The 27,794-nt window shown below is 36.6% G+C and overlaps 1 protein-coding gene across 1 annotated transcript in view; it reads right to left on the minus strand.

Annotated features, from left to right (window-relative positions):
• Positions 1-27,794, minus strand: part of PLXDC2 (plexin domain containing 2) — a 272,894-nt gene that overhangs the window by 4,727 nt on the left and 240,373 nt on the right. The window contains exons 11-13 of the mRNA XM_085318355.1: positions 25,913-26,066; positions 24,191-24,229; positions 9,425-9,585 (exon numbers count right to left, since the gene is read on the minus strand). Of these exons, the coding sequence (XP_085174481.1) occupies positions 9,425-9,585; positions 24,191-24,229; positions 25,913-26,066 (354 nt within the window). The remainder of the gene's footprint in view (positions 1-9,424; positions 9,586-24,190; positions 24,230-25,912; positions 26,067-27,794) is intronic.

Genomic DNA, 27,794 nt, shown 5'->3' on the forward strand with positions numbered 1-27,794 from the left:
GCTGTAGGACTAAATTTTGGTATGCTTATTGTGGATTGCCAAAAGAAGGACTTTTCTATCTCAAATCATATCATTCTATTTGAGTCATTTACTTTGATGATTCAAATGAAAGCGCGCTTTTCATTTAAACAATTGTGTTTTTAGTACAAGGGTCATAAGAGGTCCTAACCAGTTTTCATTAGTATCCTTAGTGTCTGCTTTAAAAGCAGCTAAGAAACAGAGAAAAGAAATGAATCATTTCAAGGGCACATAAAACAATTCCTGTATCATTGTGATGTCTCTGGAAAGGAAGACTGTTTTAGAAATCCTTTCTTTTCAAAACAACTAATGTCTAGGATGGCTCGGAATTTGGGTGACTACACTGAGATTCTGTCAAAGGGAATAGGTTGCAGGAAAGCAAGCCACTCATCTCTTTCCTAAAGTCAGTTAGCTCTCCTAAAATCCTTATTCCTTATTTGAAAACTTGGCTGCTAAATATGTTGATATATATCATTTTCTCTACTGCCTACAGTTACAGTCTGCCTAGAAAAAGAACTAGAAGACATTGGAGGAAAATGAGAGGAGAAACAGTGAAGATCATTTATAGCTTATATTTCCATTGATAGTCAAAAAAATCTTCAAGGTTGAATCACAAATGAGTTTTTTCTGCTTTATATCTGAAAGCAGGGAAAGTTGCCCACTGACCAAACCAATTTTACTTTTTCACATTTCTTCTCAAAACAAATATTGTATTTAATTTGCTGGCACTAAAGTATCCCATTTTATTGGCTTCTGTCTGCTTAGCTAGGCTACTGAGAAGTGGTGCTGGGGACCACCTGCAGCTACAACATTATACCAAGACTTACTGTGCTGTTGAACAGGGGACACTAAAGAAAACTTGAGGGTCTAAATCCTGTTACCAACAAACCACTTGACTATCTCAGGGCACAACACAAAGTCTTCCAAGGTGATAAGTGTTAGGAAGACACAATATAAAAGCAGCTAGTTCCTTTTTCTCCTGTTGTAGGGCCAGGTTGCTTCTGAGGCATCCAGAGCTAAATTCTGTTTGGCAGGCAATTTAAAACACAAGGCCTTTTAATGCAACATTTTCGTGCAAAGTAGGAAGGCACAACACTGTCCTCTTTAATGAGTGTGCTTTTCCTAATAAGAAAACTTATTCTATTCCAACTTTGGAGACTTTTTTCTACCTAAGCTTGATTCAAAGTGGTTTCAAAATTAAGAGGGATGGTTTGGTTATTGCTAATGAAGGCTGTTCCCTCATTCACTAAAGTAAATCAAGAGTAATTCAATTAAATGCAAAGGAGCTATTCTAGATTTACACTAGCATAAATGAGAAAAGAATTTGACTTGAGAGGTCTCTAACGAAAAACCAATGCAAAACTAGTAGCTAAAAATAAYTGGAAACAGACTCAGATAGCAGCATGTAAGGATTAGCTGAATTTTAATCTATTAAGATGCTCTCATCCTTTTAAAAGTACCTAAAATTAGTTTCTACTTCCTTGCCACATTGCTGTCCCAAACCAATTCTATTATTTTTGTCTATTGTCTTTTCATGGTGATGAAATGTAGCATAAATATGTATTAAATCTACTGATACAACGTCATACAATGTAAGCATCAGCTGTTGATCCAGAAATAACCAACAGACTTGAAGGTCATCTCCAAATACTAGAACTGCAGCTTTTTTGTGATTTACCTTCATGCCTGAGGTGAGATACTCCAGTCCTAATGACACTCTCTTTTTGACTTTTGTATGTGGGTATTGTAAGAAGTTGCCAGTCTTAAAAAGAGTAGAGGAAGCTTTCAATTCATTGACTTGGCTACTGACCTCCAAAACTGTAGATACATTACAGTTTTAACTGATAAAACCAAAAGTAACTTAATTGCTTTTGGAGGTTAGAAGTTCCTTGAGCTMCTGAAGCAGCTCAGGGAACGCCTAATGCAATCTTCTCCCTTTGCACACAAACAAACAAACAACCTCCCCTAAGAAAAACAAGAGCAGAATCCCACCACCCTCCCTCCTCCCCACCAAAAAAAGCAAAGAGAAAGCAAGCTGGGTATTTAAACTAATCCCTTAGTTTGGCCATCTAATCTAACAGGAAAAAAATATCTTTTCCTCCGGAATTAGAAACCTTAGAGGAAATCCTCTGAGCTGTGGGTGGCAAGTTGTAACTCCTGCTTCCTTTCCAAGTATTGTAAAGCAGAAAAGCATTAATGGGCTTTTTCTCATATTACTGAAGCTGCCACGGGTTCATTATTTTAAGTGAATGATTTGGAGGAAAGCACCTGTRAACTTACATGACCAAGACAATATATACTTCAGGATGCAGAAAAATTACTTACACTATATATTTTTAAAAAGTTAGTTCCTGTTGAAGGTAAAGATAAAATGAAAGAAATTAGTAGAGGCCATGGAAATTGAGATTTACCTTTCAAGTTTCTTACATTGTGTTGTCTGCTCCACTCTTGCTGACAATATTTGACTTCCTAAAACAATTCTAAGGCTGGAATAAGTATTTTATGTAAATCTTGGAGCAGAGGCGAAATGGACACTATTTGTTTTACTCTGAGAGCAAAAGGAGGATTTCACCTTCAAGTACTAGAAAGAAGAGAGTGGAGTATCTTCCAGTTGTTGTTGCACTAGATTGTCTCCAGCTTTCCTTGTAGTTAACTGGATTTCTCTTTTGTAACCTTTTAATATGAAGGAATCTTGAGTGTTATAAGACCTCTTTTATCCATCAGAATGGTACGATTTCATCAAGAGGTCACCAAACAAAAGGCCCAATAGATATCTGACTGCACTTAACTGAATGCTGTYTAAGCAAAGGTAAATTGGGTTGATCTGAAAATTTTTTCCAGTGCTGCAGTGTGTGAATTTTTTAAAACTCATTTGTAAGTTAACTTTAATCATCTGACTTCTTGCTGAATAGTAACTTCATTATGCAAAAGAACAAACATGGCTCAAGTCAAGAAGAAAACAGGAGATTCTCAACGAGGTTAACACCTCCTGTGTGCGGAAATCTACAAAGAAATTTCTAGTAAACTTGATCATATTTCAGGGGAAGGAAARCAAAAGGAGCCAATAGATTTTACATTAAGGGTCTCTATTCACTGTCCAGGGACCTTTCAAAGTGAAGTGACACATCCTTTCTTCTTCTATTTTCTATTGTCAGCAAGGGTCCCATCTACTAGCCTCAAGATTACCARTGACATAACTCTAAAACAACATGGTGCACAGTTTTGAACAGAACAGCCAGCTACAATCCAGTAAAGAGGAAAAATTCAGTAAAACGTACACATTTCTGCACTGACTTACGGACGGGAAAGCAATCAATATCTCGAATCAATATCCTCTTGAAAACAAAGGAAACAATCAATTTAGACTTCCAGTGAAGAAAGTGGCACAAAATTAATCCAAGATTTTTTAGTTGAGATTTTAAAATACATGAAAAGAATGAAATGAACTGAGTACGCCTAAACAAGAAAGGAAGCGTAGGTTGTGTTTGTCACAAAAAAATATAAATTATGGGATAAGCAGCACAGAAGATCAATTATGGGAGGACTGAAAACCAACACGTATACAAAGTAATATTGAAATGTTGGAATTTGAGGATTGATTCCCTGTTTCTGTCTAAGGAACTGAGAGATATTCTCTGTCTGTGGCATAATATTTTCACCTGAGGTGGTAACTCATTAAAGACAAAGGCAATAATTCTATTTTTGTTAGCTGCAGTAATTCTATTTTTTTTTTCATTTCCTTCCATGCATCTGCATGAAAACAARTTTAGAGTAGTGATGGATAGGAGGGACTTAGAAACATAAATATTCTGTTGTTCTTGCATCCTGTTCTCTACAAATCATTCAGTAAAGAAAAATTAGATGACTGCTTGACTCTTTCTACTGAAGGTTATATCTTACACACTCACATATTCACTGGACATATTCATATGTTCAGTTTTTTACCTACTTTAAAAATATAAAGATATTTAAATCTATTTAAAAGTTGTATTCTTTAATCATATTTTGTCAACAACTCATGTTTAATTCTCATAGTGAGAAATATGTAAATATAGAGCCCTCAAAATGCAGAGTTAAGTGTCAGAGCCCCAGACAAATTGTACAGACTTACACAAAAGAATTAAGAGGGGAAAACTGTCATCAGGCCTATTGCTAAATGAACATATGTTAACCTGATACCGGCAAGATCCATTAGTCTGATTATACTAGGCCAGTATTAGTCTGTCCGTGTAGTGAGGGTGTCTACTGTCTCATGACAAGGAAAGTTTTTCCTGTTACTACCTACCTTGCCCATAATATGTGTGTATGTGCTAAGAGTCACCTGAAATATTGTTTAGGCACTTACAATTTGTGCATGTCCTTAATCTCTTCTACACACAACAAATTTATTTGGCAAATTCCAGTCAGAAATGGATAGGGCTTCAAATATCTGAGATTGTACCTCTGATATACATTTCTAGGAAAAAAAAATATCATTTGCCTGACACCATGGGAACTGGATATTTAGCATAAACTTTTTGGAAATACAGATTGCCTCAGACTGTAAAATTCAATAGGATCATTTACCAGCATCATTTATTTTTCTCTTTAATTTGATGCAAGTGCTTTTTCAAAGCATCTTTTTGTGATTTAAGACACTTCTTATTACAACGTTTCTGCAGTCTAAGGGTCATATAAGTAGCTGGCTGCTGACAGATGAGAAACAGAACACCTCCTTCCTCCCCACCTTTGACTTTTATTGCCAGTATTAATTATTTATTTTAAGGCTTTTCCCCTGTGGATGACTCAGGTTTCCCTTTCTGAGTTGCTGGTTCCTGGTAAGCTGGATAAGCTTTGGAAAAAATAACTTTACTATCAGTGCAGGGCAATGATGACAATATCCAAATGATCAATGACAATATCCAAAATGCCAGGACACTGTAGAACTTTGAAAGAAGAGAAAAATGTACTTATTCTCTTCTTTTTTACTCATCATCTTTATAGAACATAATTCATCCCTAACTCTGGACAAAATTAAATTGTTGACTGTGTCAAGTCGTTTTCAAACTAAAACCCATTAAAATGTACCTGTATAATAAAAAAAGGGCCATACACCAAAAGAGATTAATACAGCTCTGTGTGCTTTATCACCTATCTAAGCCAGCTGAGGATCTGATTTTTTAAAAAATTCCTTCTTTCTTTTTCACTCTACTTCCTATTTACTTTGCATTTGTTTGCATCTATGATATTAATGCAGAAACCCGAAAACGTTGTATGAAATGCAGAAATGGTTGTTAAATGATGGCTGTTATCTGTGAAGTGCTGCTATGAGTGCAGATGCACAACAGTAAGCCAGATATGCCCATCACCTGCCTGAGCTCTAAAACACAAGAACTATCTCCAACTTTTTTTGACTATTTTTTCCTTCTATTTCCTTCCTCCAAGCAGACAATGGAGAAGCAGAGGCCAAAATCTGAGGAGGATCTAATGCTAGATCTGTGTGAAATTAAGCACTGCCAGTCAATGTTTCCAGATAATGCAACACAATCACCTGTGCAACTCAATTTTTAGAAAAATACTCAATGACTCATGCTTTCTCAGACAGTCCCAGGTATGGCTCAGGATCTGGGAGCCATCCTCAGTCCATATTAGTAGTCAGCCTGCAGGCAATCACTGTACTGTGAGGCTGACAGAGTTAAACGACTTGTAGATCTTTGCATGCTGATTGCTTCCTATGCTAAAGGACAGTCCTGGGGATATTTAATTTACTAATAGAGGCATAGTTCAAGTTATTGCAGGAAGAGTCAAGCTGCATCCCCCAGGCTCTGATCATGCACTATTATTTGATTTGCTGAAGGTCTACAGCTGTTCCTTCCTCCCTCCRTCTTCTCTTCCGAAGGACACTGCATGCTCCGTAGCAGCAGTTGAACTCTCTACGTGGTCATTCGCAAAACCAGATCCATGAAGTTATCCAACCTAAAGCCCCCAAATGAAGTAAAACAATCCACTAAAAAAGACATACATATACGCATGTGTGTGTGTGTCTGAGTGTACATCTATGTTCCTAGGCAGTTGAATCTGAACAAATAAAGATCTGGGGAACCTCCAGGGAGGGTGGGAAATGAAGGTAAGGGCAGCAATCTTTAAAATGGGATCTTCAGTCAAAAGAATGATTACTGGTGAGCAGAAACACCCATATTTATCTGTCAGTATATGATCCTCACTCTTAAGATGTACATAACCTCTGAAGTTGCTATCCCGTTGCTATATACYGCTTCAGCCTATAGGCGTTTACAGCTAGGAAAGATGTTTTTTGGTACCTGTAAGTTGAACACATGAGAAAGTTTCTCTACTTGTCAAGCTTGTTTGGCTCCTTACCTGAGGTTAAGACAGTCTTAACTTGCAATGTTTGGTTAAGTTCCCTAAAATACTCTACCCATGGGAGAACTGTCACAGAAGGATTTTATTCTGCCCTTGTTGGGCCTTATATAAGCATATTTGGCAACAGYATCTCTTTGTCCAGCTGAGAAAACATGTTGCAACTGCTGACTCCCTGCCTTCACACTGGCCAAGACTTCCTCTGCAACTTTCTCAGATGTGGCCAGATCATGTTGTGTTAGTTCTCAAAGGCAGAGCAATGGGATGACAGCTGTGGTAAGTAGCTGATTCAAACATTAAAAGAACATTGGAGAATAATAAAGTAAAAAAGGTAAGACAATTGCACACAAAAAAAGGATGATTTAAAAGATGCATGTGAAAACTTCTAATGCCACATGAAACCCTTTTATTCATAGATAACTAGGTGTAAACAGACAAAAGAGTCTGTCTTATGCCTTGCACTTTAATTCGYCAAATATTCCTTGTGCATTAATTGCTATCAGTGCTAAAATTCACACACAAATACATACCAATAAAGGTTAAAAATAAAAGGAAAAAAAGATGATGAAGAAAAAGAAGGGAAAAAGTAGAAGGTAAAATACTACTAAGGTTGCTATTTGACCTGCAACTCAAACTAAATTTGAGTAAATCCATCTGACTCAGCCGAGAATTAATTTATCCCAGTCCACATTCAGCTCCAGACATATACATCACTTTTGCTTACATTTAACCTATAAACAGCAACCTATTCTATTTTATCTAGCTCTTGTATTCACAGGCATGCAGTCCCCTACAGTTGTGGCATCAGGCTTGGCTTCTTGCCCAACAAACCTCAAAGCCTGAATGCGAATATATTTAACACTACATAGCTTAGTGAATAAATCAATTATTTTCTGATTGTATTAGAGCTAGCTATGACCATAGTTCATTAGTTTTGCTGCACTTAAGATTTTCAATATAAGCTTCAGCTTTGTTGAAAAAGACACGAAGGGTACTACTCTTTAACAGGTATGCTACTTTTCAAAAACCTGTGCAAGGAAATATAAACTGTACTTTGATGCTCTGTTTCTCATTCTCAATAGATAGAATTCCTCAAGAGCAGGTGTGTAACTTGATTCAAGAGAGAACATTATTGGAAACAAAAAACCTATCTGAAGGGTAGAAAATGCCACAGGAATAACAGAGGGGGAAAAAAAAAGACCAAGGCATACAACATCTCTTCTGTCACAGTGCAAGTTAATCTTTACCCAACATATACAATTAGYTATTAGAAAGGGTCTGCACTCATTGGAACTTTGACTGGAACTCCCTTGCTCAAAAATTCGTAACTAGTTCTGTCATTAGGTCATGAAAGAACAGTCCAACYTAAACAATGAAACACATGTTCCGTAGTTTGGGAAGCGAAGAAACAGGAAAACATAACATTTCAATTTGAATCTTCTACACAATACTAAAAAAGGCAACYGTTTTTGAAAAAGCGTTGAACGATTCGGATGGCATTCTTTTCACAYGATACACTGTCATAGGCTAATTCAACAGCACTGGCACACAAGACTCTTCGAGCTCTTAGGTCCAAATAGCTATCTTTCTTCCAGAGGGGGTTGCACATACACATTGTACTCAACAACTATGAACAAAACCACTGCAAGAAACAATTTCTTATAGACAACTTCCCTTAGACTTGAGGGAAAAAATATCACARAATTATGTTCTTATTTTCTAAAACAATGGTTACTTTCTAAACAAATGGCATTTTTCCTGGCTTTTCCATGTTGCTTATTTAGATGAAGTAGTGCATTCAGGAAATTAGAAGCGTCACTATGGGCTGCACTGGCCAGTGCAAAATTAAACAGTGCAGTCAAAGTTTGTGTGTTTTTACCTTTATTTCACAAGCTCACTGAGAAAAGGGACTAGATAGCAAACATGAAGGGCGTCATGACTGGGACTGGAGATGAGTATGTGAGAAAATCTGAGTGAGGTGGTTGTGCATATTGGATGGTATATACAGAGATCACAAAGGAGAGGGAGACTGGAAACCTCAGAGCTGGAATCAGATTATTATGCATACAAGCAGTATTTTTGTTATAATATGATTTTAAATATGAGTCATTCTGTTCATGTTCATATCTCACTTCAGTTCACACTGCTGTCCTTAAGAACGAATGTCCTTATCAGTGATTTATCTTCCTGTTTCAGACTTTTACCTAAGCAATCTCTAGGTAGTGCCCTAGTGACTCTTCCAGTGGTTCTGTATCTTTACTACCACCCATGAGAAAGTGTCCATCTTCTTAAAAATAAAGGAGTATTGTATATGGGGGTTATGAGYAATCAGAGCATTTAGCTAGCCTGTATACATCATAAGATGGAGGAGCTGCTGAGCTGAAAAAAAATAGGTGAGTGTAGATATTTGCAATTTTTTGTAGCACTGAACACCTATAGAAAATCTTCCTTTCTTATACAGTGGTGTTGAACTGAATAAATGTCAGCATCTATAATATAGATATCTGCACTCAGGCTAGTTATCTGCAGTTGAGGGAGAAAAATGGCAGTTTATCTAATCTTAAAAGAAATGTCTCAAATAGGTCAGATGAATCATGGTCTAAAAGTGAGTGCTTCTCTCTACCACTAATGAAAAGAGCAGAGCGAGAAGATATTACATGTGGTTTTTAAAATTAGGTGAGAAGATTCCTTCCTACGCTCTGAGGCCATGTGTCAAATGTTTTCAACAAATGAATGTACGGAACAGCTAATAGAAGCTTCCAGCTTCAAACTTACTTTAAGTCAGGTCTTCTGGAGAGTTAATGAATGTAAATATTATTTTATTTTTACACAGGAAAAGAAGAAATTGATTTCCCCAAAAGAAAATGCTAATGTACATGAAAGCTAATGGAAAAATGTTATGATAATAGGCTAGGCAACTACAGTTCTTCAAACCTTACCTTGTAATTCCAAGAATRCTTTCCAGATTTAGTTAAGAAAGTCCTGAAAGACCTCAATGATACTAGCTGAGAGACAGGACTAGTGACAAAGCATGTTACTTTTGTCTTACCTCTATAAAGAAGAGGCTAGCTGCTGATGTTGGATGGTGGTACATGTAGACAGTCACAAGGACGGCTGCAGCCACAATGAGGACTAGTATTAGGATTCCAACAATTAAGCCGGCATGAAGCGTTCCACCTTTCTTCTCAGCGGCACTGTCATCTGTGGAAGCTACAAGAATAGCATATTTACTGGCATAGCAACTTTTGTCTTATTCATTCCATTTCACAGCTGGCAAATGAACATTTGCTTTTCCTATATTGTCATTTCCTCATTTTCCAGAGCCCAAGTTGGAAAAAGATATTAGATGTCTCTTTCCCATAAAGCAGATTGCTCATATAATCTTAATGAACAGACATTTCTAAATGTTTTACTATTTCTAGTTCAATAAACAAAATTAATAACCTTCCTTTTGAAACTAATCTAACATTCAGAAGTTCCTAATTACCTTCATAATGAATTTGGCTTTGATTTTCTCATAAAACTATCACAGTTGCCCTACAGACAACAAGTATTAACTGAACACATTTCAGATTTGGTGTTTTGGGTTTTTTTCTTGCAAGCTTCAAGTTGAGAGACAGCAGAAATCATTTCGAGGTCTAGTTAATAAACATACTCTGATTTGTTAGCTTGGAGAGGGGTTTTGAACTACCCAGTGCAACTGTATCAGATCACCAAAAGTGTAACAGATGGATGTTAAATGACCCTGTAATGTTTTAATCTTGGTCYGAATGGAACACATACCATACCAAAGTATGATGGAAGACCATCTGTTTACTGAACTTGGAACGGAGAGGTTGCTTATGTTATGCTCCTGTCAGGAGAAAGCAAGTCTGTCTCTGTCACACAGCTGCTTGTCAGCAGTGCTTCCAAGTGAGTGAGTGGAAGTCTTTTAACAATCTTTGTCAAAAAGTCTCTCAATAAATCAGTCAACATCTGTAGAACTGCTCTTGCACGGATGTGATTTCTATTTTGGATGTCCTAGAGTATCACAGCAAGTGCAAACATGGTAGTAAACAATGATTTTTCAGCATCCCCTATTGCATAAAAGGAGAAGTGCTGTTCTGCCCATCACTACCTGCAAACAAGGAAAGCAGGCAACAGAGTGATTCAGAAGCCCTGGATTTAATACGCACAAGGACAGCACCAGTGATTTGGTTCACAAGCTTACATCATTGTCCTAATATTCCCACTGCTGATCCTTCAGTTCTCCTCCATGTCTTACTTCACACAACATCAGTTTGTGGTCTAATTTATGTGGGCTTTTCTTTTAATTCTATTTCTAAATTTCCTCACAAAAGGCTTGTCTGCCAAGCTGCCTATAGTGAAAATTGCTGATTTCTACAGCCATCTGTTTAGTTGTGCCACTTCCTTGAACAATTTATTTGGTTCTCCTTAACTGTCATGGTCTGGGAAGTCAGGGACTGCCCTTTCTATTTGTTCCTAGAAAACAGCTATTAAGTTATGGGTACTGCTTTAAATAGGTCCTAAATAATAATAGTAACAAGAACCGTACATGGTCTTTTACTATTCACCAGATGGTGAGCAAAGCATTCCTCATTAATATTAAAAAGGAAAATTAGAAAATAATAGAAGAAGGACCTGTTGATCTAGCTCCTTACWTAGTGCTAAAAGCCTTGTAAGTATGAAGGACAATAAAAGTTAACAGGAAGAGTTAAGTTTAGCGTAACAGCACAAGCATCCATTCATGTGTGGCAGCACTTTTTACCATCCGACCAAGGAAGGCCTGCATGGTTTGTTCCCACAAACAGATTGCATGGGAGCATTCAACAATAGGGAGAAAGGGAAAATGAAATGTATCATTTTAGCCAAGTGCTATTTTAATTTATAATGAGGAAAGCAAATCTATGGAGGAAATGAAGGGGTTCATGTAAATTTTCCCTGCTTTTGTCCATATTTGCTAAAATCTTGAGGCAGGACAGCTTATATACTGTGCTGCTCTGCTCTTTCTCATGAAGTCAGTGAGTAGCYTGTGGGAAAAAGAGCTGAGATAACAGAAACAGAGTACAAAGGCAGCCACAACAACAGTTTGGGACATTAAAATAGAATTCAGGAGGCATTAATGAATCTGATACAAAACCCCCAGCAGTACTGCCTAATCCTAACAACACATTTCATGAGTACATGTTCCACAGGAACTTCAATTTTAATGGTGTTGACGGTAGATATCTAGCTTGAGCTTAGGCATGAACAGGATCCAAGAATCAGGCCTCTCCCTGCCTAGCTACTACGAAGGGATTTACTTAGCTTTCTCAAAGCTCATTTCACACACATGGACAGCAGTAGCCTTTTTTTTTTTTTTTTTTTTTTACAAAAAGCAGTGTCAGCCCTGCTTGATTTTTTTAACAGAGCACAGGCAGGGAAAATTTCCGGTCATCTTTCATATTGTAGTGAAAAAAAGAAATTATTGCCTAGTACATGGAAGATCCATTTTCAAATGTCTTCTCAGCCAAAGACATACCACTTCCTGGTAGTTGTGGCTCCATGTAGCACAGGATGCAAGATTCATGGAAGAGAAGAGAGGAAAGAAAGGTGACCCTACAAAAGTGCCTGTAACTTTCAGGCTGCAGAGTCCTTTACTTGATACAACCATTAGTGGTTTATTAAATAGCTATTCACTTTCAGCTGAGAACAGATGAATGTACACAAGCTCCAGATTTAATCTCTGTTCATGCACTGTAACGTACTTAGCACTTGCACATATATTTTAAAGCACCAAGCAAATGTAAATTAAGCAATTGAAAGGCCATCAGAAAAGACTTGCTTTATTGTAAATGCTCTGGGTTGGACTATTAATTCCTACTGATGACCAGTTATTTATGTGAGTCATCCTGCTGAGAAGTAGCAGCTCCCCAGAAGGAGTAGAGGATTCCTAGTTTGTCTGTCTCATAATTGTTTTTTTTTTTGACAGCTTCATACTCTTTGACTCTTCCCATCAATGACACATTGATGCATCATAAACTAGTTTATCACTTGTATCCATTTTCAGGCCAATTTACACTAAATGAGTAATTTGTATTGTTACTGTGTTATTGCTGAAGACAGAACAACATATTCTGCATATTAAAAAACTCTGGATTTCAGCAAAGGTCCTAACCACTCTGAAAAGGCCATCAAATTAATCCCTTCTGATTTGATATTTTCTCAGTGTTTAGCTTTCAGCTTTGCAAATGAGAATACTGTCACTTCCAAACAACACAAGTGACAACAGTCTGCCTAGATTTCTGCTGGTCTAGGGTAGGATATTGTATGGACATCAGTGTAGTGATCAGAATGCCAAATGCAAAAATTAATGAAATACAAGAAATGCTCTTCTTAYGTGACAACAAGTGTAAGTAACTCGTAATTTCCATAATCGAAATTCAGTTCATTGACCCCAGGGTTCAAATACTCATGAGAAATTGATTTCACTCTGTTCACTGTCTCTGTGCAGTGTGTTGTCAACTTTGAAAATACTCTCTGTTGCAAAGCAGCTGACAGGTCTTTTAAAAAGCCACTAAAGGAAATAAGCTAAAAAAAGGGGGGGGGAACAACAACTCTAAAACATTTTTCAGGTGCAGGACCTTGTTAAGCTTATCACAGCACATCTGCTGTTCCAGCAAGGCTAAGCCCACAGGGAGAACATTTGTCTTATGACCAATCCTTTCCCAATCCTTTCTCAGCAGAGCTTTCCCAAGCTTTCCTTCTCTTGTGCTCAGAAAAGCAGTTGTTATATACAACATACTCTATCTAAATGTCTACTCTATAGCTATATATATATATACTATATCTATAGTCATACTATGCTGCTATATTTATATGTAAAACTATATAACTCTATCTAACTCCTCCTCAAATTCTTTCATATATAAACCTTTTCAGCAGAAGGAGATTGTTAACATACACAGGATTAATCTCCTTCTCATTGGATGCTGAATGACAGTATGGAAACAACATGGTAATTTTTTGTTTTTTCTCAAATATAAAGGGGCAAAATATGAACACGAAATAACTGTTCTCCTGCCGGAATGTTGCCTAAAAAAAGTGAAAACATGGTAAATATGTTCTCATTGTCTGTCTGGCAAACACACTGAGACCACCTTCTCTGAGTTTGTATTATATTATGTCTCTAATTACAATTGGATTAGTTTCTTTGAGCACAGGAAAAACATTAAAAAACTCATGGAACTATCATAAATAAGAAGTCTTGTTCTGGTCCATAGGCACTGTGGTACTGACTTTAACAGGAGGAAAGGTGTGTAAATTTTAGAGTAGTTCAAAATGGGACAGTTATGTTGAGCCTTTGTGAAAACATTGTGGATACTTTCTCAATATTTTTTATTTCACTACAGCATATTAACCATTGAGGCTCACAGAATAATGAGATACAATGTTATCTACTATCTAAACTTAGGGTTTATGTAAGGTTTCCATTGTGATTGTTTTATATCTACTAAAAAAATTTTTGATACATACATATACACCTTTCATGATATAAAACGGAAAAGTGTTTGTTATTCAGAAATTAACATCTCTGCCCTTGAGAGCAGAAGTATGAAAAAGCTTTACTGGAAAATGAAGGGAAAATATTTGAAATTCTGTTATTTCTTCTCAGTTAGAAGCTYTTCTTTATTGAAAGAGACATGAAACCAAGGGCAAGTGGCACAAAAACTGAAGAACTACATTCTGCAACATGGACTTGGTAAATAACACTTTGGTTTTTATTTTCTTTCAAGAGCCATGCTATCCCTTTTTTCTTTTTCCTTTTAATCAGATGGGAAAAAGCCTCAATTTAAATTCATTATTTAGCCAAACATGCATCTTAAAGGGATGAGATGTTATTAACACTCCTGCCTGACACAGCTATACTAGCAAAACCAGAGATACGGATGACCCAAATAGTAGCAGTCAGCCTAAAGATGATAATATTGTTTTTCCATGAAGAAAACTCAGCTTTGTGCTTTTCTCCCTTTCTGAACCAGATGAATGAATTTTTTATGTTAAGCCACTGAATTTGTCACAAAGAGATAGAAAATTAAACTAAAAATTGCTTCTCATATAGGAATGATTTATTATGAGTGTTTGCTATTAGGTCATGTGGTAGCAATTAGACACATTATGAATGAACATTCAAAAGTCATGATTTTTTAGCTGACTGGTCAGATGAATATGAGATTATCACATGAAGGTGACAGTATCTATACAGCTTTATGAATATAAAAACTCATATATTAAGTTGGCAATGTTTCTGCCATGGACTTAGTTTTGCGGCAAAACTGCTCAGGGTACAAGTGCATGAAAATCATTCTTACAGATGAAACAGTGCCAGACTGGAAAAATGTATATGTTCAGGAGTAACCACATCTAAGACAGAGACTTATGTACTCTTAGTACTTACGAATATGTATTGCATAGATATAAACATTAGAGAAACAGAGTTTGTGATAAYATTTTCAGAGTCTCTGTGTGAACATGCCCTTCTTTAATAGTTCATTTGTTAACGTCACCACTTCCCTTGTATTCCCCAATGCACATATTTAGGTAATGACTCTTTTGGTATTGGCTATGATTTTGAAGCTGTAGCATGTCCAGCTGCTTTATAAAAATGCATTTACTGACAAATATGGAGTAGGGTTATGCTGTAGTATTAATACTAATCACAAGTAGTATCTTACTGTTCTTACACAAAATTACCATCCCTCAAATACAATCCTAGTAATAGCAGACATTCTTCTTCTTATTAATAATAATTGTAAATTTATATTATAACATCATGTGTGAAATGGGCCTTACAGACATGTAGTATGATAGTGCATATTTTCAAAGAGCTTACAAATAAATTGCCAGTATCTGACTACACGCTCTGAAATTAGGTGGAATTTGGTACAGGTAAAGAATAGATTAGTCTAATGGAAAAGTGATATTTTATTCATAGTCACTTTTTTGCACTGGAAACATGTGCAAACTGTTATGATACTGAAATGTCAAAGGAGAGCTTCTTTGCATCATTATTACAGGAGGTCTTAACAGCAAAATTATTATAGAAACACAGAAACTTGACAATCCTTATAAAATGCACCATTTAGGTTACTTAAAACTTGCCATGACAACACATTACCACATTTTTATGTTGTTCACAGGGATGCCATTCTCCARGAGAGACTCTCAACTTTTGTAATTTACTCTCTATAAAGTATTGCAAGTTCTGGGCTGTGGAGGAAAGGAAGATATACTGAATTTTCAGCTGCCCATTTTCTACTTCTCAGTTGGGTGTTGGATACTAGTTTTGCCAGTTATATAAATTTATTACTAATATAAACAAAGGCATGTAAAACTTGGCTTAGATGCTATTTGAACTATTAGAAGTCTATGTTAATATATACCAGCCTGTTTAAATGATCCAAGCAAAGAACCAAGCAATTTTCATCTATCTCCAGGATCTATTTCAGGGTAATAAAACTGTCCTGCTAGTGACAGTGCTAGAATGCCCTGACTTTGTGAGAATCAGTACCAAAGCAGACTGTGGGAGGTCAAGCTCTCCTTCTAGGAGAAGGAATGCGAGTCTTCCTGAAGACTACTTGTTTTATAGGACAGGTATACTGCTCTCTAAAACCTAAGCTTTTTCCTGCACATAATGCAGATCCGTGAATAGATAACTAATACATTGGGAAGGGAGAAAGGAACTTTTTTTGAAGGATTCTCCAAAGAATCAGAGGAATCTCCATAGAGATGTGCTCTCTACCTCATTTAGGAACTGAATGAGCTGGACTTCTCAGCTTCTTCATGGCAATGGAGTTTGATTTTCTTGTTTTTGCAGGTTCATTTCCTTAACATTTGTTAACATTTTGAGGTTAGGCCACTGGTACTCATCTGGTACTCACAGTACTCATGGTTTCATGATAAGTTATAAAGTTATGGCTCAGAAAATGCTTTAAAAATAGGTTTCCCATTGCATGTAAGCAATGAAAAAATTGGTCTTTAAGTGACAATATTATGAACTGTAATCCACAAATTCTGAATTCAGTTTCTGGCTTTGCCATCAAATTTCTGTAGGGCCTTGGGCAACATAGTAAGTCTCTCCAAGACTATTAAGTGTTTAGTGCAGTAAATAGATACAAGCATAACAAAATGAGTTCCTGTTGTATACAGCATGSCAGTACTCTTAATGTGTTAGCTAAGGACTCGAATTCTTCTGCTTTAAAATATTACTTTCCCCCCCCCATCCTCCACAGTCACCCATGCTCAGTGATAGCAAAGATGAGTAGAGCAGATTGCAGGATGCTGTGGCTGCAGCCACCAGGTTGACTCACACAGAATAGGTGGTTTAAAAGATCTCAGATTACCAGAGATTTGTGTGCCCTAGCTGTTGCATTGCCACAGAACTGTGACGGTAAGACAAAACATTAAGTAATGCAGCCTTGTCCTAAAACTCTATCATAAAGTATAAAACGTTTTGATTTCCATCAGATCTTCATTTAGATTTACATGTATTCTCCAGGATAACTGGTACACAGTCCACAAATCGTACTAGCTTACTTAATTTTATGCCTTTGCAGTCAAATCATGACAACTCAAGTGGATACTTTTGTATCATTTTATACCCAGCTTAGAGAAGCAAAGACAAACTAAACCACTATGAGTCAGACCTATATGTAAGTCAAACTGTCTACACACAATTGTTCTGGTTTAGCTAAACCATTCTAACATGTTTCTTTAACCTAATGCAGTGTATAAGGTCTGCTATGGTGTAAAAATGCCCTTTTGTGTTATAGGCAGAAACTAACATCTGTTCTGTTGGGGGTAAATTCTGGTGGTACTACTTAGGGAACTCTCAATCATTATTTGACTGACTTTCTGCAGATTGTATTGCTTATTTTTACATATGCTGTGATGATAGCTGTAATAAGATGATGACAGCAAAACTGAGGCGCAATGGACATACAAGAAGTTCTGGAAAAGACRGAAATATCCTAGTCTCATCCAAAGCACCAGGAAACAGACTGAAATGAACACAATATATCAATGCTACTATATTAAGTATCCTGAAAATAAAGATTATTAATCTGTGCTGTTATTTTTTTTCTAGACTGGATGAGTTTAGCACTTTTCCTCTGGCTAAGAATTTAAACTAGAACTTTCTGACAGAAGTAAGATTTTAAAACATGTAGCTCACACTTTCTGAAACACACAGCTCTGCATGTCAAAAAGCTGTATATTTAAGAAAGATTGAGCTATGTAAATCTCCCCTCCGCTAAGTAATATCTGAAAATATACAGACAATTCCCCCCCCAAAAAAATGTTACTGTAGTAATGCAAGTTAATTACCACCCTGCTAAAAAATCTTGAGCTGGATCATAGTTCAAAAGTAATTATTTCCAATAATAACAATAATACATGGCCTTGGTAGATCATTATACCATGCAAAATTACTTACGCATTATCTGTTGACAGGAATGTAATTAACTCATCTCTCCACAGCACTGAGTATTTGGAATTCAWAAGTTCTGGAGTCACAACATAACCTCAGGAATGTGCTGTAGACATCTGCTATATCTCAGAAAAAAACCACTAGCCTAAAAAGTTGGACTAATTTAACAGAAAAGCTCCCAGCTAAAAGGACAAAGTTGTCTCTCCCCTAAATATTCCAACCATCAGAACTATATGGATCATTAAATTTGGATAACTTGCCTAACCTAGCTGTCTAGACATCCAGCATAGCCCAAGTGGACAGACAGGCATCTCCAGAAGCAATTTGTTCCAGCTCCTTTAAACGTCCATATTAGCAAGAGACATATTTCACTCTGGGGCTTTCTGCCTGTATTTAAAGGCTACAGACTTGGTCTAGAGAGCCAGCTTTAACTTATCCCAGTGATGTTTAAGTCTTAGGCAGCTCTAATAAGGTGTAATGAATCCTACCTGACCAGTAAGGAGGAAAACTTTCTCAATATTTCAATGGYTTTTCCATGAAGGTCTTCTCATGGAGTTCCTTGATGGTTTAGACTGCCTGAGTGTTTAGGCATTTACCAAGGGTTTAAACAACAGTGTAATGAAATTTTATTTATGCACAATGTGTTGCAGATACCATCAGTTCTCTATACAGTGACACATGTGAGGCAAATAGTTTATCCCATCTTGGCCAGTGACTCGTATCTTAATTGCTTTATAAAATTCATGTAGTCTACTGATCATTGCATATAATATGTAGAATATCTTTCCATCTAGGTCTGAGGTACAAAGAAGATGACAGTCTTTATATCAAAGGTTGGCTCTTTTCCAAGCCACAGTGACTTATGCTCTAGGTTTTGGAAGGCTTCAGTTCAAGATATCTGCAAGCATGTACCTATCTAGTATCATACTGAACAGCAGCAAGGCTGAACATGGTTCCATGAGTCACAAGATTTCCTGAGAAGAAAGAATTTGAATTATTTCAGAGTATACTGGGCATATCAATTTCATATTTCTTTCTACATGCTGTAGATTCAATACCTTTTCCTAAGAGTAATGTTTTTCTATTCTGAGTGCTACAGCTGAACTTGCAGAAGACAGTAAGCAGCATTTAGCAAATTGCTTGGAGTCTAAAGTCCAATTTTGACCATGTTTTGGTCATACTGAAGAAAACAAGAGAGATCTTTAATGTATTTCAAGACCTGAATCCAAATCTAACTAGTGCTTAGAACTGACTGCTGAGAAATGGTAGAGGAAGAACAACTTGGAAATATTCAGGGAGAAATATAGAAWAAAATACAGAGATGTATAAGCATTTCTTAGTTTGCATTTTACAGTGTAAAATCCAATATAGGAGATGATTCCCTGACTTACTTGGTCTTTATTTCATATGGTCTCTTTAGAATTCTCCTGCTTCATAAATACAAGAAAAAGAGCTAAAATTCAATAAACGCTGTACAAAGTTCTCCTCTTTCTGGTTTATTTGATAACTGAGACTATTAGTACATTTCTATCTATCACTAACCTATTTTGCTTATCTTTGTGCTGTGATACTTTTTTCTTCTTATTATTTCCATCTTGTCTTTGTCTAAAGACAAAATTCCAAAACTGCTCCTTTATAAGAAAAATTTTATACAAGCATAGCATTTAATATAGCATAAATAAAATTAACTTTATGTCAGGTTGTCTCTGAGAAAACCCTTGCTTGCCTAAAATCACAYGAGCTCTGTAATTTTAGTGGAACATCAGCAATTTTGAGCAAGAGGGAAATGCACAATGAAACATATAATTATGTTATTCGGAATCTAATCTCAACAGTTTTGCAATAATAGAAACACCTCAAATCCTCCTTTTAACACAAGAGGAGATGTGGAAGAAGAGGTCTGAATCTTGGCCTGACAGGTTTCTACAATAGAATGGGATCAGAATATTAGCTAGGACATCAAGAACGGAGTTAACGTAATGTAACTTCAAAGTTACATTATAARGAAGGTGTCTACTCTACAACGGTCATCGGAATACCGATTTTTTTTTTGGTATTCAGTAGAGATAGGCATCTACTGATAACTTTTCCCATTTTGGACACTTATTTTAAGATGACATGAATGACTTTCTCTTGTCTATCTCTTGCCATTGGCTACAAAAGGAGCTCAAAAGAATGGCTTATGCTTGTACTCAATGGCTAACATGAGAGGAGATGAACCCTTGGGAAGTTATTTCCTGCGGTTAGGCCAAGACTTGAAGACACAACAAAAACATATCCTGTGGATCCTGGCCCATACAAGTTCCACTTTAAGAATTCTTTAAACCTTTGTGAAGATTAAGGTTAGCATTGTTTAACTAAATGAGTTTTATTTAAAATTAGGGATGATTCAGCTAATCCATAATGATTTGTTAAACTGAGCTAGCTAGTTTTGACTGTGTGGTCATAACTTTTGTTATGTCAAAACGGTTTATTTTTCTTAAAACGTTAGCTTGTCTATTTGTTGAAATAGGTCTCATCTTCTGGGTCATTTAGAAACTTAACATATCAAAAAGAAGAGAGGTGGCAACAGTTTCTCTGATATTTACTGTCCCACACATAAAACTTTTCTTGGAGTTACAAAGCTGAAGGATTGCGAGAGACTTATTGTGATCAAATTATCACAATAAGGTGTCTAGAAAGGTCAAGTGAAATGTCTAGATGTCCTGCCCAATCATCTAAATCATCCACCAAAGAGTTCTCAACAAGAAAACACTGCATTACTTCATTGCCATAGCCCATTGCTCACAATTTTTATTAAAAATTAGGATTCTAAACTGGTTAGTCAGCTATGTTGNNNNCCAAACAAGCAAACAAAAAATGCCAACAACAGCAACTACAATAAATAACAAAAATATGCATTTGTAGTACTGCATATATTTTAAATCTTATGAAATATTTAAACTAGCTTTTCCTACATGACATTTTATAGAGAATTAAGAGTTAAGAACAAGTGTGATGGCAGGCMAGCTGTATGTTAAAATTTTTTAGGCATGTATCTATGCAAGGGTCTATGAAGAACGAAGGAACACAGAAGAAACAAATACAAGCAAATTTGAAATTTATGTTAAAATCTGCCACAAAAGATTGAAGACGGATTACAGCAGCAATTTGCAAGTTATTTTCTCATATGAGTTAAAGATCAAACAAGTTTGACCTGAACCTGCAATTTAACTTAAATTTAGTTACTGCTTTATAACATTTGGTTTTGAAAGTTCCAGTAAGAGGCAAGATGCAGAGTTTGTATAGAATCCTTTTGTTGTACCTAACCAGATATTGACTGCTATCATCCAAGGACACATCAAGTTATATGCCATCATTGATCCAATATAGCCTTGGTTTCCATTATAAAAGGTTTCCTTTCATTAGAGTTTTAAAGGATSTAGTATAAGAAAATAAAGACCCCATATTTGAAATAATCTACTCTTTATAAAAGTCTGACAAATCACAGAGAATCAAAGAACATGCCTGCAGCTGCAGAGGTTTTATCTGAGCTTAATCTAAGGGTCACTGGAAAATTCAATGCATAATTGAAGATTCATCAAAAAGAACTTCCCAGATTAAAAGCTACATTTACCGTGTGAATGAGAAATCCTGGTGTGTAGCTTTATTTCTGTGTTGTTTGAAGCCTGTTTCTTTTTCTTTTCTTTTCTTTTCTTTTTTTTTTTCATTTCAAGGATAAAAGAAACAACTCAAGTAAAGTGAATAATCACATTAGCTGTTGGTTTCTGCTCCTAAAATAGAGCAACTTTCTGTGTGGAAATGGACTTTTTATATTTAATGTAAGTGATGACTTTTTATATTTAATGTAAGTGATGATTCAAACCCTACTGCTTCACTCTTCCAAACAGGCCTCAGTCATTCTTTACTTGCTCAAGTATTCAATAGTTTGTTTGCTCTGCAAATCTTAGGCAAAAGTAGACAAGTGGAAATATAATTATGTTGTATATCTCCAAAACTGGGAGAAACCTAGAATTTATTTTCTAAAATTCATCTTTTGATTTATTTTTTAGATAACAGCATACTATTCTGAGCTGTCCATGAGGTGCTCAAGGCACAGAGAGCTGCCTAGCCCCATGCTAGTCATCCATCACAGGGAGATGGCTAGCAATGCAGAGCATGGGTATGGGTCAGCTGTGAATGTGCTCTTGGTATAGAACAGGTGGGAAACATGAGATTGAAACGCTTACTGATTTACCATATTATTAATCTTTAAGAGCACTGAAGCACATTTCACAACAAAACAAGTAATTCAATTTCAAGAAGAATCAGAGAAAGAAAGATTCAGTGAACTTCTTACAGACAAGACAGCTGAAAGTACAGCTCTCATTTTATAGATGACCTTATTCCAAGAGATCATTTGGGTGTCAAACCCATGTCAAAACCCACTGGCAAYAAATGGACAATTCCACAAGAAAAGGTACACCATGTGTTGTTAGTGACAGTAAAATGACAGAGGACAGGCCAGTAAAGGGATGGCAAATGAGTCCTGTAGAGTGATCAAATCTTTACTTTGAGAGAAAGGGAAAATAATATCTCTAAGGGATTAATTCAACTGTAAAACAAAGGGTAGGAAAACAGATTAAAATGGTAAGTGGCATCTGGACACAATATTTTTTGAAGATTTGGACAGCCGTTTGCCAGGAGTGTGAAGGCACCAATAGCCCTAGTGCCCGACCAGCCTCACCTGGGACCCCTGCCCATGAGTCTGGGGACTCCCTTTAAGCGTAGGTCCAAGTCTGAGCGATCTTGTAAGTGAACCTGTATTCAGCACTGTCTTTGATCTTGTCTCCTTGATGGACCTTGTACCTCTGTTGTAGCCTTTCTGTGGTCCTGGCTCTTTTTCCTCCCAACTGGACTGCTTAGATGAACACTGGTGACAGTTAGTCACCTCGCCTTGTCTGGGAACTACTCAGGGATGCTGTTACTAGCATCCAGCTCTGCTTGCTGTCCTCTTGGTGAGGGCACTCCCTGCACTAGGGTCTTCTCCAGCTCCCAGTTTACCTCCCCTCATGGAGCAGCCCTGTTCTTAATGCTCTCTGTCATAGTCCTCTTGCCAGGGCCAAGTACACCAGCAGGCTCTAATTGCCTTTGCCAGCTTGTAGCTATCTTTGTGGTCCTTCTTGTCCATCYCTTCCCTCTCAGGATTTTGCTGCCTGTGTTCAAGGTCTGCTCTGATGTACTGCAGCTGCACAACCTGTGTAGCYGTGAAAACAGCTAAGGGCCTCCACCCTTACAACCTCTGCATAATCTTTTGGGAGCTGCATTTGAGCTCAGGCCTTTGGTCCCTGCCTGAGCTGTGTTGTAGCCATGTTTTCTGACCTTGCACCCTGCTGATCCTGGCTTTGCCTTGCCAAACCAGCTTCCCGCCTTAACATGGGTCCACCTCCTCCCTCTGAGCTTGGCTTACGATCACTGGCTGATCCTGGTTAGTCACTGGAGCTTCTCTGCTCCCCCTGCTCAGGGGCAGTGGGACAGCATACTGTCTGTGAGGACATTGCCCAGTGCCTGCCTGGCTGTTGCCCTTGGTTTCTGGTTCCCCCCCCACTTTCTGAGCAGTCCACCCTTGCTGCTCCCTAATGCTTGGCCAGCARAAAAGCAGTAAGCACCAATAACATTTCCTATGCCAATACAGCAGGAATCAGTTCAAGTCTTTCCATTCTCCTCAGTGAGGTCTACATTGGCAGAGAATACAGGTCCAGCCTACATCGAATAGTCTCATTCCATTTTAACTAAGAGCAAAAGTCTCATCAACTTCACAGRGAGAAGGAAAAGACCACAGGTCTCAGTCCTTGAACCCACAAAGTTGACAAGAGCAGTTCCCTGCAGAGTATCGTTTAATAAAGGCCTTTACCATTAAGGCAAGATGATGTTATTAACTGGCACAGAAGAATGTGCATGGAGAAACACAGGATCTCTGCTAATACAGAGGTACAGATATAAAACAGATAAGTTTATTAATAAAGAGCCACATAATTCACTATTATGAGTAAACTTATAACACAATGCTATCATCTAAAGCTACCACCATACTCTGCCTTCATATAGTTTTAAAAAATTATCTTTAATATTTCCATTTTTGAAAATTAGTTAAATTTGATGTTTTATTAAAGGGTTATAGAGAGCTGTAAACATTTAATTTACTAAGCAGTTGCCCTGGTACTCTTCTACAGAGATGTGGAAGGCTGAAGTCCCTTGGGAGTCTAGTAAAAGAAATTTCTGCAGTCTGATTTTGATTAATGAAATTCAGAGGGATGTAATTCTACAAACTACTGATATTATTTACACATACAAAAGTTCATCTCTTACCTCCATTATCTTTTAGGTGCAGCGCTATCTTGGTATCATCTATAAAGGAAATTCAAAGTTAGTAAAGTAGGAAAATACATTCTTCTAGGATATGAGTCTTTTTAGGAATGACTTTCTAATATCCAACAAAATCCAAAATTAAAAAAATGATTTGGTACTCATCTCAGTGAGAATTAGGTTGTGGTGTTCTTATACTGAGCAAAGTTTTACTTTCTTGATGGAAATAAAATATTTACGGGTGTGCCAGAGGATTCAACATACTGGTAAATAAAAATACTACAGTCTGTTTTATAGCACTTGCTACTACTTTTTTTTTTTTTGCATATTCATATGTTGCTTGAGAATTCTACCATACTGTAGACTGTAGACACCTCACCCCCAATTATTTAGTTTCTCTTCTAAGAATTATTAAGCAGAAGAATTATGATTATTATCTACCAACTTTAACTTCTAGTTATATCCATATTTCTCTTATTGCTTGTGAGCTTTGATGAACTAAATGCTGAAGTAAGTATTAGCAGATATGCATATGGGAACAATGCTGCAAATGCAGTCCAAATCCTGTGTTGATGGCTTCTAAACTTTTCTTGCTGCAAAYCCCCTCAGTTTTTCTTATCAGTAGATTCCCACTCTGTAATGCCTTTAGCYAAAATGTTCCTGTCACAAATCACTAAATAATTCTGGTGATACTGCAAACATCCAATAGCTTCCCATATATTAAAATACTATTCCAAAACAAATCTCCATCCCTCCATTCTATTTTAAAGCTGCTATTTGATTAATTTGAGTTAGTTTTTCTACCCAGCAGAATTTTCCCAGGAAGCAGGAAAGAAGGCTGTCTCATTCAAAGAATGGCAAGATTTAAGAAGTCAGCAGAACAAGGATGAGAACTGACACACCATCACTTATCCAGTTAATTTGGTTCAGAAGCCTATAGAAACTACTTCAGAACAGTGAGCATTACATGAAAAGACCAGTGTCAACTGACTGAAAAAAAGTAAACAGGTAAATTTCAAAAGAGGTCCTTAATTAGGGTTATCTCTAATTTTCACCTTGCCAAATACAAGAACCAAAGGAATCCAAAAATTGTTATAAGCCTGTAATGGGAGAGKCTTCACTAACTTTAATAGGACCGTTTCTATTTACTCCTTAACATGTTTCAGATTATGGCTGGTTAGACTATTAGGGTTAAAGGAAAATGAGCAGCTCTTACCATTATAACCACAAACTCTCTAGCAGTCTGCCTGACTTGTCCGTCCTCCGCCTAGCACTGTCCTCTCCTTGCCATGTAGTGATTTGCAAAGTGTTCACATTTGAGGGACTTTTTCTCTATGTGCATATAGCACTTAGCACAGTATAGCTCACAGAGAGCGCTGTTTGGAGCCAGAAATAACTCCATCAGAAGGCAGAAGTGGAAGCAGTCTCCTCAGACCAGATCCAGCTCAAACGCCTCAACTATCACAGGTAGGTAAGAATAGGACAGCTATGTAAAGACAGAATTGTGTGCCACTCCTCAAACAAGGAAAAATAAGGTTTAATTCTCCTTGTTCTTCAAGCTGCAATTTAAAAGCAACCTCATATATTATCGTCACTGGCATTCCCTGCTCCTTTCACTGTCCCAAAGCAAAAAGGTCAACATGAACACATAGTTAAAGGAAACAATTTTGTTTAGGCTTGTAAATAATACATTTTTGCATTACAGACTGAAGTTATCTAATTCACCTTCTGTAGGCAGGCTAGTTGGCAGGTGAGAAGTAGTGGATGCTCTGGTGGTAGTTAAAACTCTGAACCTTGTGGTCGTTGGCTGACTGGTGGTGGTGGAAGAAGGAGGTGTTTCCATTTCATCGATATTCTTTTCACAAATCTTATCTTTTGACTGATAGAAACAATAAAAACAAAGAAGAGAAAATTAATTTTCAGTGGAGACTGTCACTGAACRAAGAATTTAAGCATGAACAAGCTGTCAGGATAAAAGGAATGAAAATGGAATCTCTAAATGAAGGATTTGAAGAGCTTTTTCTTTTTTTTTTCTCCTTTTAAGTGAAGTGCTCTACACAACATCCATCAACATATATTTTTCATTTAACTGYAGATCTTACAATGCTTAATTGTTAATGAACAATTCAACTTAAAAGTCCCTGAATCTCAAACATATTATTTCCCCCAATCAGATTTCAACATCCAAGATTATCAACCATATTATCACCACTCTGTTGTGAATGCACAATGTATCATTGGTCTGGTTTCCACAAAATATGTTAAAGTAAGAAATATGGGAACTGAACCATGGCTATTCATAGAGAATACTGTGTAATTAACTGTAGCATTTAATTAGGCTTTACACACATTTATCATTGAAGCATATGCATGAATGTGTGAAATGTATGCATGTCTTCAGCCTATACAAATTTCATATATCCATAGTATACAGCAATATATTCACTATACACACCTATTATTTCTAATAATAAAATTACATATATTATTGTGTATAATATAGTACACAGCATAAATAATAAAATCCATCATACAATAATTTAAGTTTTATTTTCATGGGCAAATATTTAGATCTGTATCTCCAGTCTAAGTTCTGGACACTTTTAAACATTCTGCAGAGGCAATGAACATTTTCCTTTACAGATCATACAGTTYTGCAAAAAAATATATCCAATTAAATAGCAGCAAATATCAGAACTGCCTGTAACTCCTGACCTCCCAATCTATTTTAATGAGAAGTGGAATCCCACAAAATCTGTTTATTGAGATTTGCCTTTCAAAGTCTAGTGTGTGTTATCTTGCTTTTAATGTGTGATTAATTTCACRTTCCTTTGTTTTACTGCAAGCAATATATTACATTAAGAATATATCAATAGCTGCAGTCTAATTATTCTGTAGATTTGTTCATGCTTTAGCTTGAAAGATGTTAATTTCACTGATGCAATTTAATTAAAATTTATCTCAAAATCTATATTGCAAAGAAGGAAGCTTTACTATGAGAATCTTGTTGTTCATTCCCTTGAACGAATGCATCTAAAACGTACTAATCGCTGATAGCTGAACTCCAACAGTAAGCTTAGAGGATGGTGAGTAAGCTTTTGTGCCTGCTCTAGAGAGCCTAAATGCTAGACTGTGAACAGTAATCAAGAAGTCTGGAACAGTGTAAATCTATCCATCAGTTTCTCAGATACACTTAACATATCAATAATTTCCTCTGAAAATTATCATGCGTTAAGCCTTAGAGCACTGGTCACGTTGAAACAAGGAAAAGGCAGAATGGGATGCTACCATCCTGCAATGACCAGTTGGGGTAACTTCATCTACAAGCACAACTGAATTTTAGCTAATTTTAATCTGGATTAAAGCAATACAAAGGTTGTATGCAAGTATTCCTAATAATTTTTATCTTCTTGAAAAAGATGTCCTTCATGCACAGTAAATCTTTAAGAAATTCCATTGCCAAATCAGCAGTTTGCAAATTACAAAGCTGAAGCTTCAAGCCTGTGTAATAAGGCAGTATGTAGGGCACAGTTATTTTGCAACTAGAGCTAAATGAAAAAAATTATTCCATCAGATTGGACTTGTATCATTACTTCTCTTTATTTTT

The sequence above is a fragment of the Rhea americana genome, unplaced genomic scaffold (assembly GCF_003343005.1).
Source record: "Rhea americana isolate MKP2758 unplaced genomic scaffold, rheAme1 scaffold_53, whole genome shotgun sequence".
In the NCBI taxonomy this organism is placed as follows: Eukaryota; Metazoa; Chordata; class Aves; order Rheiformes; family Rheidae; genus Rhea; species Rhea americana.